This window comes from Populus nigra, chromosome 10, assembly GCF_951802175.1.
Source record: "Populus nigra chromosome 10, ddPopNigr1.1, whole genome shotgun sequence".
Classification (NCBI taxonomy): Eukaryota; Viridiplantae; Streptophyta; class Magnoliopsida; order Malpighiales; family Salicaceae; genus Populus; species Populus nigra.
This window is the reverse complement of record NC_084861.1, coordinates 12,646,388-12,662,025: the sequence shown is the minus strand read 5'-3', so window position 1 is coordinate 12,662,025 and position 15,638 is coordinate 12,646,388. Positions and strand designations below refer to the sequence as shown.

Sequence of the window (15,638 nt, the reverse complement as noted above, 5' to 3'; positions counted from 1 at the left end):
GCTATAAATCTAAATCGGCTTCGAACTCAACCGCACGTACTCGCTCAGCTCATATTCTGGATGCATATGTTTTTAAAAGCGAAGTGTTGCCTGCCTGCCTGTCCATAAAATTCTTGCTATTGCTCCAAGTTGTCAAGATGCCATTCGTTGAATTCTCTTCGTTGCCATGGTACGTTTTGTCTCTAGGATATTGTTTTATATTACTAGCATGAAGATGCTCCTCCTTTGACAGCGGGCCACGCTACCACTCTTATTTGAAGCCTATCAATCAATGACAAAGGCCTGTCAATAATTAATCCCTCGATGGACATCAGGCCAAGCGTGTTTTATGATCTGTTTCCTGCTTGAGATTATTAACAACATCCATTTGTTTATGGGATAATACCTCAATAATCTGAAAGTAAAAGTTCCGACTTGCAATTCTATAGATAGGATTCGGTGAATATACATGTTATGCCTCCATGTTTTTTTTTCCTTGGGATTGTTGGAGCTTTGATTTATGAGCAAGCATAACCGTCGTTCCAACCGGCTTCATTCCTGCTCTGCATAGAGCTATTCATGAGTATCCCTGCTGACTGAAACAATGGCAATGATTCGGCTAATTAAAAGCTGGTTATGGCTTTTGCGGTGGAATGGGATTGTGGAAAGATAAGGGCCTCATCTGCGGTGTTAGTTGGATTCTTGCCTTTAAACGGGGCTGGTTTGATATTGGAAACGGAACGCATCCTTTTCTGCTGGGGTCTCCATGTCATTGGGCATTTTGGATTTCATGGCGAAAACACGTCCTTCTCCGTTCTAAAGCTGAATTGATAGATGTTGAAGCCAGGTCCTCATAATTATTAATTAATTGACTGATGGTTAAGTGCTGGGCCTTGCATTTAATATAGCAAGTTCCATGCAGGCTATAAGGTCGTCCCTCACCAAATCCTTGATGACCCTTCGAACTCAAAGGTCGTGTCATCAAGGCATTACTCCATTGCAGGCTGTGGTGGCTGGGAGAAAAAAAAGCTTAACCCCATCTCGAAATTGAGACACAATTGTTTGCTTGCGATGGTTATTGCTCCCACTATCGCGAAACAAAACCCCATTAAAGGCAAGCCAGCTCCACACCAAGGACCGCAAATACGTATTGTCCATTAAAGGCAAGCCAGCTCCACACCAAGGACCGCAAATACGTATTGTCCTTGTTTCTTGGTCGAAACTAGGCGTCGAACTCAGGACCACAAACACACCGCCTATAGGGGAAAGGACATGTAAAGTTTTGAACCTTTGAAGTTTGATCTTGTTCAACAGCCAAGTACTTAAAAACCACTTGTAATCGGCCAGTGGCCTCTAGGAAGAAAAGCAGCAAGGGTTTCTTGACTTTCAATGCATCTTATACCATTTAATCAAATATTAAGAGCTGCAGTTTTCGTCTCCCAGTTTGAATCCAAAATCATTAGAAAGTGGCGCATTTCTCCGGGCACAAGGCTTTCTGCAGCTCCTCCAGCAATTTGTTTCAAAGTGCCAAGAATATCATCCCTTTCTAATCATTACAGGTAAAAAAAAAAAGAAAAAAAAAAAGGAAAACCAGGTCAAATGAAGGAAGGAGGTATAACTGTAAATTTGTTAACCACAATGGCTTCACTTTTAATTCTAAAATGTAAAAGCTTTCTGAGTTCATAAAGAAAATCATCACCAATGAAATGACACAACTCCATTAGGAATTCCTGTTTCCCCTTGGTAGTTGCAAGCATTGCCAGATACCACAATTGATTAATTGAGTTTTGAGTACTCTTCTATCCCGCAATTTTTGACCAACCTCCTGACAGCGAGAACAACGAAGTAGCCCCAATTACAGAAATCGGTGTAATATTTTATCCAAAATATAAAATATAAAAATGAATTAAGGTATTCAGAAACATCCTACTGAAATACAGATAAAAATTTCTGTAGCAAAAGTAAATTGAAATTCCATAATCAGAATCAGTAATTTATGTCCACAAATAAACCTCAATCAGTGCAATAACTTCATAACAGGAGAACATATGACACCCCCAAAATAAACAATCTGATATTCATGTGAACTCTATTACCAGAGAGCAGGCTAGTTGCTTTTTCTTCTTCCCAACACGAATCGAAACCAGTGGCATGCAGAAGTACCTCGCTACCGTACCGACATCGAGCCAGCTTAAGGTGCTGTTCTTTATACTTCCAATCAACCAAACTAATGAATTGATTAGTCAAAAACTAAAAAATAGTCAGTAGCATAAAGGGATTCAGTCTGTTGCTAAATGGAAAACATAAATCGTGGCACTCCCATTGGGACTAGTTCTGTCGATGAATGTGATCTCCAGACATCCAGTCTTAGTGGCGTGCCAAAGTTTGTGTTTTCATTAAAATTCAAAGAGACGAGAGATTAAGCAATGCTCTCCAAAATTAGGAGAGAGTCGTAGCTCGCATGCTTGACTGGTAAGGAAATGATAAAGGCAACTTTAATTAGCCATATACAACGAGTGATAAAAGTAAAAGAAATCGTGTAGTTTATCCAAGGTGTAAAAATTGCGGGATCTCCGTCACAGGCTGCTTAGACGCGTTCAGTCGCAGGCAGCCACAAGCGTTCAAGACCATCCACATGAGAAATTAAATGCCACCAACGGCAAGGATATGACTGGAAACCATTTTGACATGCAATTAGCACTCTTCAGATGATCAGGCATTATAAGAGCCCGGCCAATTGCATCAAGGCTCTCAAAAGTAATAGAAAACATAAATACATCTATTCGGCAACACGAAAAAAAAACATATTACAATAGTTCTATTTCTACCCAATAACAAGATTAAGGAATAGGGGTGGAACAAATTCCGGCAGGATTTGCAATAATTACAATTCAAATTGCCAGGGCTGGGGAAACGTATCTACACATTAGGGACAAAAAAGATCCAGTGGTAATGCAATACTGCCTTAATTGGTTCCTTCCTCAGCGTTTGAAAACAGGTTACAATCATCATCTGAATATGATCCATCCACAGCACTAGATTCATCTGGTAGTTTGTCAGGCAACGTATTGGTATTGTCACAGCTGCCACTCATCTCTGCAACAGAATCTCCTATAGAGTACTCAGATAATGAAACCAGGCCCATGGTGGCAATTCTGTTTGCAATAGCATCGACGTCTCTGGTTCCCGAGTAAAGGCTCCAGCTTCCGGTGGTAAGCATACTCTTCTTATCAGTATTGGTTAAAACAGCAGGCAAATCATCCATAAATTGAGGATTGGTTTGGCTTGTACTACTGATGAGTAATCTCAGAGTCTCTCTTGCACCCTTCTCCACCACAGAATCAGCTGTATTAGGGATCAGTGGGTTTACAAGTTTTGTATGCAAAGGTGGCATGGTAGTTGCAATAGTTGGTCCAGCACTCACTAGGTAGCCTTGACCTGAGGAACAAACATCAATGACTGGAATGTGAACAATCGGATCGCACATTAAAGGAGTGAAAGTTGGGATTTGCTGTGAACTTGGAATTGGCAACCGAATGAATTGGTCTGGCAGCAAAACAGGAAAATCCAGTGAGGGAAGGTCAGTCAAACTGAGAGGTGGTATAGGACTTAACAGGTTGGATGGCCTACTGGCAGATAAAAATGGAGGGAGGGGTGGCAGTAAAGGTGATTCAACAGATGAGGTTGAGATTTCTAAAGGTGTGGAAGGATATTGCAAAGTCGATGCACCTTGGGGGCACCAACAATAGTATGGAGAGAGAGGTGGACTTGACAAAACATGAGATACAGGAAGCTGAAACGGTGGCAAAGACAATCTACCAAGAGATTCAAGAACACTAGAGGGTACAGGGCAGCAACTCTTAGCTTCCTGTAACTTCTCATTTTCAGATTGATTGCAAGAGACATCATTGCTGAGTGGCAATGCAACCATCATGTTATCAACTGCTGAAAGATGGCTGTCCACACGCCGCCTTAACTTTTCCCTGGCAGCACTCCTTAAAGAAGACAAGCTTCTGGGTAAGCCCTCTTTGAAGGAACTTGATCTTGGACTGAGGCTTCCCTGATAAGCTGAATATGTTTTTACTGCTTGATTGCCAATATGTCTGGTGCGCAGAGACTTTGTTGTGGAGGTTGAATAAGAGGTTTCCAGAGTGGTAGAGGAAGAGGCAGGAGAGCAAGCAGAAATTCCCTGGCCATTGCTTCCCACAAGGTAGGCACGAAGGTGAGTTGCAAAGCAATCAAGACGTGACTTGCTGATTCCAGTCAAATCAGCTATAGACGGTTTCCTCTTCAGTACATCTTTCATCTATCATTGAAGAAAGAGGAAACATGCATTAGTAACCACTGAAAAGCATTTCAATGAACACACACAGACAAAGACTCATTAATGATGATATGGTAACTTCCTGAATCAAAAACTTCAAACTAAAATTCATGTTCAGATTAATTGCAGGAGAGCTTGGAGAGGGAAGTAAAGAGAAAGAAAAACTAGCTCATGCAAACCAGACTACAGTTGATGCAAGGTTGAGTTAATCATTTTTTCCTTGAGAAAATGTCCATGAAAATTATTTTAAGTATCTCAGCAATCATCATATATAAGATTCAAAGCTAAATTAGTTCTAACCACACAGTGCATATGTATGTGCATGCATTTCATCGCCCAAGAGGCTGTTGTGTATACCTTTGCAAGCAATTCAATTCCCAGAAGCTTTGATTTCTCCGAGCACCAAAAGTAAAAAATTCTGCCATCTGACATCTTTAAGCTGAAAGATCGGCCAGAACTGTCAGCGGGAATCTCATTGACTTCAACAGCAGCACATTGGGTTTTACCACTTAGGGTGAATAGCCTTTCTGTATTACCATCATCACCGCTGAATGAGAGGCGCAGATCAGACGTTGGCAACAGTGTAAGATTTAAATCCCCCCTGAAAGAACAAGGATAAATGGAAATGATTTAGAAATCTAAAACAAAAAACTGCAACTAGATATAGAAAAACCCACTAAAAAGATCATAGTTAGCAGTGAATCTTTAATGCACTATGCCAGCATATAAAGCTTATACTGAGTTCTTAGTTTAATTGAGATGAGTCTGCAGAAGATCTGTACATACTAATGCTCAAAATCAACAAGTTTGTGAGGCTAGACAATATAATATCAGTATCAGTGTTTACTAGATCTGCAGCCCTAGATGCCATAATTACAAATTCAAACTAACATTCACCATTTTGAAGTAATCAAACTTTATAATATGATTGCAATGGGCTCCACTCTAGCTGCTATTCATTAAATCACACACAACCTATCTGATTGCATTATGGATCGATTGCATACTCTTTCAACAGACACCCAGATGCTAGCATATTATAGCTCATCTAGTAGATATTTGAGTTTGAATTACTTCCACCACAAGCTTGTCCAACGACACATGGTAATTGCTCCGCAATGAGGTCTATGGCTTTAACATTTCCATACATCAACAATAAATTTAATGAGTGTTCATTCTATTTTAACTAATTTCTTCTCGCTTAAAACCATCTTGAAGTAGGATTGCTTGTGATGTTATTTTAAAAAAATATCATCAGTTAAGGAACATCCTCAAGAATACCCTGAAATCATGCTCGAAGAAATTATAGAGTTCATAGCCATAAACTAGAAAGGTTAGCATAGAGAAATAGTAATATGCATTAAAGAATATAATGACAAGTGATAAGAGAGTGCTTGCTGAACTCAATATTTCACAAGCAACCATTGTAAGTAGCATGCAGATTACATCTTGAACTTAGCATGAGAAAGTTAAACTAATATGAGACTATTCACACTCAATTTCAAGTCCAGTTAAAATGCAATTCCCGTGTATTCAAAAAGCAGTAGCAAGTTGTGTACTCATATGTGAGAGATGAAACTACCTTTACTTCCTCATAATTCAGAGATCATAATAGAATACGCCCACTTTACCTACAAGTCAAAAGATATTTTTACTCGGAAGTGTGAACATTATCACCACAATAAACTCTACAATTTATTACAAAATATTAAAAATGAACTAAATACTAATGGAAACGCTCGAATGAAAAGTCAATTCCACAAGAAACCTATCCAAGTATGCACCAGAGAGATTAAAGGAGGGGTATAGAATAGAAAATCTTTTTAATCAATAACCAACTTGACAAGGAACAGCCATCAGACCAATTTTCACTTGGTTGCACTGCATCAACAGCAAAACCCAATTGTGCACAAAGTCAATTCCAGTGTCTCAATGATGCAGCCATGAAAGAGCCATAGTCAACAGTCATTCGACAGCAGCCAGACATGCATGGGTATCATGTAGTCAAAAGAGCACTGTGATTTGAGTTCATTCCACTCGTATAGAACAGAAATTGCTCTAATATCAGATGGTAATCCAAAACGCTAAATCAAAATGAATAATGCATTTAAAGCACAAGATGATGCAAATAGTATGAATGATTGGATCAAATTACAATAGACAGTGAAAGAACCAACAAATAGGTAATCTCCTAACACACACAAGGGCTGTTCATAAATCAATTTAACATTTGGTCAACAGCACCAGATCACCCTTAATCACACACTTCACATAAATATATGCATAAAGCATAAAAAATATAAAGTGGCAGGTCAGAATATCAAGCTCATACAATTATATAAGACTATAAAATAGCACCAGTTAGAAAAATCAGAGTAAAAATTCAACAACATAAAACATAGAACCACTGCTACAGTATAGCACAAGGTAGAATTATAGCATTCAAAACAAAATGAGAAACACATGGACATTCATTTATCAGGGTTAAGTCATTATTTCCACCCAAAAAAACCTCAGTCAACACAAAAACGCAAGAACACAGCACATAAATATACAATCAAACTAAACACATCCACATAAAATCAATTACCTTATGGCAGTCGGGCACAGCAGAGTCCCCTGCTTGTTAATCTTCCCAGCACGAATCGAAACCAGTGGTATGCAGAAACACCTAGCTAGCATACCAACCTCCGACGGCTCAAAGTGCTATTCAGACCACACAAACAAAAACCAAATCAGCCAACTTAATTACAAAAGAAAAAACATAAGAGATTCGATAATAAACAACATAGTTTACCTGACTGAGATGCGCTAAGAGCCGATCCTCAGCCACACTACTGGAAGCATTCAATTTCAACAACGGCTTTAACCTCTCATCAGCTCTGCAAGCCCCAATGACCTGCAAATCTAGCGCTTGCAGCCACTGCAAAACCATGTCTTCACGATCGTTCCTTTGAAGCAACAAATCTCCGTCTCCTTGGTCCACTAGAATGTCCGTCAATCGCTCGGTTAAACTAATCTCACTCCGCTCTCTCGAAACCCTACCAGATCCAGCGGTTGAGGTTCCGCCAGCGTTCAAAATCGATGATGAGTCGTCGAAGTCGTTGCCGTTTGATTGTTCAACGCGATCTTCGTTGAATTCTTGCTTTTTAGAATTAGCCATCTGTCAATTATTTTAGAATTAACAAAATCCAAATTCAAATTCGAAACCCTAATCTTCAATTTCTACTTAAAAGCGGACTCGGATTAAGAAAATTATTAAAAAGATGAAAGTTGAATAGTAAAGGTAAAGCAGAGACTTCGAGATAGAAAATCGGGATGTAGTTTGAGGGGGAGAGATAAAATCTGACGCAGAGGAGTCGTTGGGGTCATAAAAGAATGAGGAATCGTATGAATAGGGAAGATGGAGATTGTTATATAACCTGCCTGGCGGATTCGAAAGTAGTTGTCCATTTCGATTTACGTTGCCTTTGTGTCCGCGTATGATTTTATAGGAGCCACGTCATTTTTTTCTTCCGGTGGGTCCCGCGGGATGTTGTGGGGGAGGCCATGTCAACATCGTAGCCGACTTTTAGGTCTAGAGACGGGCCAAGTTCCCAATAGGATCTTGATTGCTAACGTGCGCGGGGATGAGGAGATTAAGGAGGAACCGACAAAGTTACAAAATGAAACGGTGTGGTATCTGTTTGGTGAGGAGAGACCAATCAATCAAGCAGATATTATTTTGGCATTCTTTATTCCGGAAACCAACTAGAATATGAGAGGCAGTGTTTTTGGTAATGTAAGGAGAGTGGTTTAAAAATTATTTTTAACTTTAAAATATTTTAAAATATATATATAATTTTCAATATTTGTAATATTAATATATTTAAATCATTAAAAATATATATTTTTAAAAAACAAACCCAAAATAAAAAAACTATCAAAATTTTATTATAAAAACCTAAACAACATATAAAAAATACCGTGCACTATTTTATTATATAAATTATAATGATTAGATTATGTTGTGTTATTCATTGAAAAAACCAATAAATTAGCCTTGGAGAGTAAAAGAATCTTTTCATAATGTCCTTGTTTTTAATTTTTAAATTATTTAGTGGTGTTTCGGTCTTCTTGTATATTTTTTTTCATCCAATGAAATTATTTTGTTACTCTTAAAAAAAAAAACTTTGGTCTAGTAGCTTTTTGAAATTTACCTTTTGTCATGCATGATGTGATTACTTTATTACCCCTACAACAACAAAAAAAAAAAAAAAAAGAGGCTTGGCTTAATGGGCATGTTCATCATTCACATTGATATTTTCAATAATTATATGGTCTCGGGAGTGATTTGATAATTTAATTAATTAAAAAAAAGTTATTGATGTATTTATAGAACGTGCCATGAGTCACCTCACTGTCTTTTGATGGCGCATATAAGGGCTCACGGTTAAGAAAAAAACAGCTTTCTTTTAACTTTCTTGGTTAATGTTGTTCAAGGTTTCCCCTCCCAAGTGAAGCAAGTGGCGAAATTCCTGGTGTTTTGGTGACAATTAACCTTTTTATTTTTCTCTTTGTTTTTTTTCTCTTTCTTGGTTTTTATATTTGCCCTTTGATATCTCACAACATTCCTTTAATTTATTTTTCTTTAAAATTTAGTTTTTATTTTTTTAATTTTTAATTTTTATTTGAATTAATTTATAAAATTGATTTTTTCTTCGATCTCATCTTCCATTATTATTTTTATTTCATATTTAACTTTTATTTTTTTTATTGTTATTTAATTTACTATGATAAATTATAATTGTTGTTTCTTACAATTTCACCCCTTCATTATATTTACATATCATATTGTATCCTCATTATTTTTATTGTTATTTTTAACATTGACAAGTTTTTTCAATTTCATTATTTGATAATAAATTGAGTTTCTTGATTAATTCTTGATCTATGATTCAACAAGCTATGAATTTGATAGATTAACCAAGATTTTGGAGATTCGTTTGGGTTCATTTTTTATCTTTTAAAATTATTTTTTTAATTTCACCATTTAGCATTTAATTTAACTAGATATTGAGCTCTGTAATTTTTTTTTTTGTGTAGGATTTTTCAATGATATAAAAAATGACTTGGGTTATCTCGGATCTTTGTATTTTTTTGTTATTTGTTGGATTTAGCTTATTTTTAAATATTTTTTCTTAAATTAAATTAATTGCTTAATGTTTACTTTAAAAAATATATCATTTAGTATGTCACAAATTCTATTTTTTTTAATATTTATTAAAGGTCATAAAAAACTATTTGACCCGCAGGGTAACATGAGGCAAAATATCATTTTTTTAAAAAAATTTAAGCTCATATTTTTTTTCCGGATTCATCATTTAATATTTAATTTATTTGAAAAATAGGCTTCATTTTTTTTTTACTGGTTTCTATAGGATGTTTTGCTAATTTTAAAAATAACTCAAATTATTTTCTGTCCTTTTTATTTATCATTATTTACTAGTTTTTTTAATCATATTATTAAATCGACCTAACTTAATGGATCTAGTTAGGTTAATGACCAAAGTCTCACGTTTTCTTTTATTTTTCAAGAACACTAACATTGCTTGGACATTTTTTTTACATTATAAACAATTGGGTATGGGTTGTGGCATAGTATAAGTCACTGTTATAAGTTTGCTCGAGTTATTTTTTGTTTTATTTTTTTAATTGTTTTTTTCATCTTAGACCTTTAATTGTTGGTTAATTAAAATTAAGCTTCCTAGTTTTTTTTTAAATCTGAATTCCAAGGGGTTATTATGGGCTCATGCCTTCAATGATGGACTTCGCAGGTAAAACATGATTATCCCAAGTCGATCAATTGTATCGTTGTTTCAGTGTTTTTTTTTAAAAAAACATATCATCATCATCTCGATATTAATATTTTAAAAGTTCATCCTATAGATTTTTTACTTTCTAGTATTTTTCTATTTTTTCAAGATTTTTAAAAAATAATTTGATCTGCAAAGAAGCGCAGGTAAAAAATAATTTAATCTGCAAAGAAGTGTGATTATAAAACTTGGCCCATCCTAATAGATTGATCCGAAACCTAGGAGTCGAGGCCTTTATCGAATTTCAAATCATAAAAACTCAAGCTTACAATTGGTCCGATCAATCCTAGACGACCAATGGATGAAACTTTACATTTTTTTTATTTTTTAATAAATCCAGAAAAATATAAAAATAATTAATGAATACTTAGCTTCACATGTATTGTTTTATAGCCTATATACACATAATTTTTTTTAACTTTTCAATATAGGATAAAATTGCACTACAATTGCTTTTATATCCTATATTCACATGCATTACCTTTTATTTTTTTGATGTAGGATAACTATATATGACTACATCCACATATATTATTTTTTATTTTTTCAACGTTAGATAACTATACTATATTTTACATTTCTTTTTTTTTATATAGGCAAAATCCACATAATTTTTTTAATTTCACTTTATATTTATTTTTTACAGTCCAGTCCACATCCACATGAATTACTTTTTAATTTTTTAACATGGAATAAATATATATAACTCATATCTATAATGATTGTTTTTTAAGTTTTTGATGTGGAATAATAATACTAAATCTTATTTTTTTTTTATATAGTCTACTTCTAGAATTGGTTTTTAGCTTTTTAAAATGAAATAACTATACTATATTTCACATTCTTTTTTTTATAACCTAAATTCTTATGTATTATTTCAAAAAAAATTATATAAAATATTAAAATCTTAAATATATTTATTTTATTTTTCTATATTAACCCGGTCATCTATATAATCTAGAACACCTCCTTGAACAGCTCAACTCGTCGTGTTTAATATATATAACTGACGACATCCAAGTAGCTGTGGGCCCCCTTGTAAATAATTTTGATATCGACCGCGGAGAGGATAGTACAATAGAATGACAAGAAATGGCATATTCTCAAATGCTTTCCGAGCAGCGAAAGGCCATTATAACAGCACTGAACTTTCAAACGGAGTCACTTTAAAAACAATAACTACTACTCTCTCAAATACAATTTAAGAACTGGTTTGAGCTATATCAAGAAAAGCAATGGGATGACTGGCTCACCGATCCGAGATCAATTTCAATCAATTCAGAAGAACGCGACCTCATTCCGGGCTATGAATGAGGAAGCAAATCAATGCATCCAATTTTGCAGGAGTTTTGAACCCATAACACGAGGATCATAGCCCTTAAAGCACATCTGCACACACTACTTGCCGAATGCCTAGGATTACAGTGGGGCATGAGGCGGCCACTTGGATATTTGTAGAACAATCAGATAGCCTACAATACCAAATACACAATTTCATCTGCCAACAATGATTGTTCTAGTGATGTGGATGGTTTTCTAAAGATAATGTCAAGCATAATCAATTAGTTTCGCTAAAAAATTTCCAAGACAACAACCATAATTTCAATGATCATCTATGTCGAACCACAATATTGCCAAGGCACTATCTGTCTAACAATTCAACTGTCACATTCTGTTAAACAGGTAAATCACTTGCTCTTCTTTGGTTCTGCTGCATAATCATCAACCAGTGCTTCAACATCTTTCCAGAACAGGCCCTCCACCAAAACTCCATCCTTGGTGAACCTGAAACATTGTGGCATATAATAAATATGGTGAAATACACAGTGCATTTCATAAACACGAACAATCTGAAATTTTTGAGAGTGTGAGAGAGAAGGGAGGAGGAGACCACTGGGTGATGCTTTTGGTAAACTGAACTGGTTTCCCGGCAGAAATTGATTTAGGATCTGCGCTAGCTATGCTAAGTGTGTACTCGTCAGAAAATCTTGGCAATTTTGAAGAGACGACTAGACCAGTGCTGGTGTAAGATCCCTGTACAAAAGGTAGGATATTAGGTTAAGCAGCGAGAGGGGGCAACAAGCAGGGATAGATTGGGCAGCATTAGCACGAAATAATGAAACTTAAGCTGATGAAAATCACAAACAAGTATGATTTTATGGCAGTCAATACACTTAAAACGTCTGACAAAATCCATAGACAAACATGAAAGCCAGAGCAAAGGGGTAGGCAAAATTTATCTGAATATGCATATTAAGAATGAAGCATGTAGTACAGTAACAGAATCTTACAACTATTTCAGGTCAGGAATTATAAAGGGCAACTTATGCAAAAAGGTAATATGGTTTAAAAGGTTGCGTTTGAAAGAGCATTTAGGCTTAAAAAGCATCCATACAGTTTCTTGTAATTTGAATAGTTTTGATATGAAGATGTCAAAACCATCAAAAAGGACCCAAAAAAGAATCAAATTGATGCCTTTTCAACATACACACACTTTTACAAAACCACCGACACCATATTACAAAACACACAAATGGATAAATAGATCGTGGAAAACAGTTAAGTCTAAGGTACGGTGGTCAGTCATGAATTTATGCAACAAAATTGACAAGCATATCACCCCAGCTTGAATTTCAAATTCAGAAATACAGTGACTAGTCAATATGAAAGTCAAGAAGAATTCCAGTCCATAGCTCTCAATATTTTGGAACAAAAGAAAAGACTAACCCGCCTTCACATTTCTTTTTTAGCAGTGCAAGAGAAACTCAATGAAAGGAGAAGTCCAGCAGCACTTTAATGATTGTAGCAAATAATGGCTTTAATAGTTTTATTCCAGTGGCAAATTACATATAAAAGAAAAAGAAAAAGAAAAAATCATACTAAGCAAAAAGTAAAAGGATTTTAGATGAAACGAGAAAAGGTGGGAACTTGCAGGATATTTTTCTCTTGTTCGGATGTACACAAGGAAAAAGAGACTGCCATATCTTCCACATATCTCGCTATTAGGTGGAGGGAAAGGTTTAATCATAATAGTAGAAATAAGTTAATTTTCAAAAGGGGAGAGTTCTAAACTCAAAATTGAAAAATTCACAAGAAAATTATAGCAATTTCTCTTTCCTTAACACCCTGATTTTGAAAGTGAAAAATGTTACTCAGCAGACCCCAACCCAACCCTTGGTCTCTCCCTTCCTATCAAAAAGGCTCTCGAACAAGATTTATGAGTTCATCCTCCTTCCTTCTCTCCCCTAAAAATTCAACCCATGTAGACATATTGTAAAAGAGACAAAAGAGAAACATGAAGTGTAAAGAAGAATTGCAGTCTGAAATACACATTCCTCACAGTGACAGAAAAAGGTGAAAACCCTCAAAAAATGCCTATGAACTCATCAAGGTGGTGAAGGAAACAATGCATGTAACCAGAAAGAGAGGGGTTGTGTAACAAAACAACCCAAAAGACAGAGACAGCCAGTGATGGAATGCTTAGCAAAAACGACAAATGAGTAGTATGCAAAGCTGGTATCAATAAACTTACAAACATGCATACAGACATATCAACAAAGATGAAGGGGAAAGAAGTCGCATGAATATCTGCAGGAGACATGGACTAAAAATTATAATAATTGCTTTAAACTTAGTTCAAAGAAGAAGTGGATCCAAAGTTGACCATATGACACAAGGTAACAATAGCTTTTCAGGCTCAACTTGGTAGGAAGAGGGGGGAAACTTTGCTTAGCTCAAATTCCAAAGTCTAATCTAGCCCAAGGTCAAGAGATGTTTTTGCTGATAGTGATGGACCATGGACACCACAAAAAAAAGAGTTCCTTTATGATGGCAGGGGTGGTGTTGATTGAATATTGTGCCAAAAATAAGTATTGAACTTACATCTGTACATCTAAATATTATCCCATGCTAAGCAGCCATTACATGATGCAAAATAGACATTAAAAACCAACATCTAAATATCTGCAGAACCACATGTGAATTTTCATGTAATAGTTGCAGCTATTGTAACAAAAAGGATAGAAGATAGAGGTTTACCTTGGGTGGATAAGTAACTAAGATAGCATTCTTCTCTTTTAAGTGGATGATCACCTGCAACAATCCATTGAAGACTATATACTTGCCAGGGTCAAGGATTAAACAAATCAGAGTTAACATGTTACCAATCAATTCCTTTCAAACACAACCATGCATTTGTTTGCCATGAAAATTAAAATAAGAACTTTTAAACCAGTGATTTTTCAGTGAACAGTAGTAAAAGATACACCCTATACGCTTACGAGGGTAATGCTTATTTTCACAAAACGGTGCTTCTCGAAATTCTCTTTCCAAAAAATCCCATCCATTGAACGAGTGGATCCCAAAAATCCAATGACTGAGATTCATAGAAAAGTGATGATGGGAGGATTATTAATAACATTGGAATTATTTAGTCTAAAACATCCACTTTCACAAACATTAAGAATATGGTACCCGATAATTCACCCTGTTATTGTTTAGTTTTCATTTAAGAAAGGAGTTTGAGATTGTAAATCTCGCAATTCACGCCACCCTGGTTTAAAAAATTAACAAAAACCCAACCCCAACTAGACCAGACAGAGGCACTGGAGAGCATAAATCAGCAAAGAATTTATTTCATTGAACAATAAAAAGAAAACAACAATTTTTTCAACTATCAAACCTGAGAAACATAAATTACTAAATTTCACAACTCCATTCCACACAATTGTAAGCCACCAAACACAAATAAAAAAAAATCAAACTAAAGTAAAATAAAATTACTGATTAAAAAGGATATAATACGATGCATCCGATCAAAAAGTCCCGATTCTGAGGGAACTTCTTGTTGTAAAACTGAGCAAGAAGCGCAATCACTATAATAATTGTCCCCAAGAACAACCTTATATTGCTCATCCTCACATCTTCTACATGTCCACGACTTATAACAATCTACAACTCAAAAATAAAACAACGCCAATTAACAAATTGAAATCAATTATTCTATGGAGAGGAGGTTTAGGGTTTTTGTTTAGTGGGTTACCTCGGAGACGGATTCGTCCAGAATGTGCTTGATTGAGTGGTGATCTAAGAGATTTGCCTTCTTTGCGTTCTTGTTTGCCATTTCCGTTTTCTTTTCTTGCATTTTTCGTCAGCGAGCGAGAGACAGATAGATTTGGTTTTTTTATATATATATAAGTGTGTTCGTCTTTGTGAGAAGTAGAGGACTATGATTTTTTTTAAAAAAAAATATGTTAAAAAGATATTTTTATTTTTAAAATTTTATTTATATTTGAATACGATCTATTCATTATTTTTTAAAGTATTTTTATTTAAAAATATATTAAAATAATATATATTTTTTATTTTTTAAAAATTATTTTTAATATTAATATTTTAAAATAATTTGAAAATAAAAAATTATTTTTTTAAATATTTTTAAAATACAAAAAAAAATATATATATTAAATTATTACCGGGTA

General features: G+C 35.0%; 2 protein-coding genes across 2 annotated transcripts; both read right to left on the bottom strand.

Moving 5' to 3' along the window:
* Nucleotides 1-2,688: 2,688 nt before the first annotated feature.
* On the bottom strand, nt 2,689-7,700 carry LOC133704905 (uncharacterized). The gene is made up of 4 exons (XM_062129963.1): nt 7,101-7,700; nt 6,894-7,009; nt 4,661-4,904; nt 2,689-4,285 (listed from the first exon to the last, which is right to left on the bottom strand). The coding sequence occupies exons 1-4, from the start codon at nt 7,464-7,466 to the stop codon at nt 2,945-2,947; spliced, it is 2,067 nt and encodes a 688-aa protein (XP_061985947.1). The 5' UTR covers nt 7,467-7,700; the 3' UTR covers nt 2,689-2,944.
* Nucleotides 7,701-11,690: 3,990 nt separating this feature from the next.
* On the bottom strand, nt 11,691-15,359 carry LOC133704331 (signal peptidase complex subunit 2-like). The gene is made up of 5 exons (XM_062129132.1): nt 15,200-15,359; nt 14,957-15,108; nt 14,197-14,278; nt 12,050-12,192; nt 11,691-11,943 (listed from the first exon to the last, which is right to left on the bottom strand). Exons 1-5 carry the CDS (start codon nt 15,299-15,301, stop codon nt 11,847-11,849), a joined length of 576 nt encoding a protein of 191 aa, XP_061985116.1. The 5' UTR covers nt 15,302-15,359; the 3' UTR covers nt 11,691-11,846.
* Between the last annotated feature and the right edge of the window lie 279 nt (nt 15,360-15,638).

Bases quoted from the DNA above. Each gene is read 5' to 3' on its own strand.
- LOC133704905 (XM_062129963.1), bottom strand. From the start codon at position 7,466: ATGGCTAATTCTAAAAAGCAAGAATTCAACGAAGATCGCGTTGAACAA. The intron at 7,010-7,100 runs GTAAACTATGTT...TGGTCTGAATAG, and splicing joins TCTTAGCGCATCTCAGTCAG to CACTTTGAGCCGTCGGAGGT. The intron at 4,286-4,660 runs GTATACACAACA...CTTCAATGATAG, and splicing joins GAATTGAATTGCTTGCAAAG to ATGAAAGATGTACTGAAGAG.
- LOC133704331 (XM_062129132.1), bottom strand. From the start codon at position 15,301: ATGCAAGAAAAGAAAACGGAAATGGCAAACAAGAACGCAAAGAAGGCA. The intron at 14,279-14,956 runs ATATCCTTTTTA...TGACCCTGGCAA, and splicing joins TTGATCGGATGCATCGTATT to GTATATAGTCTTCAATGGAT. The intron at 12,193-14,196 runs GTAAACCTCTAT...CCTTTTGTACAG, and splicing joins TAGTTACTTATCCACCCAAG to GGATCTTACACCAGCACTGG.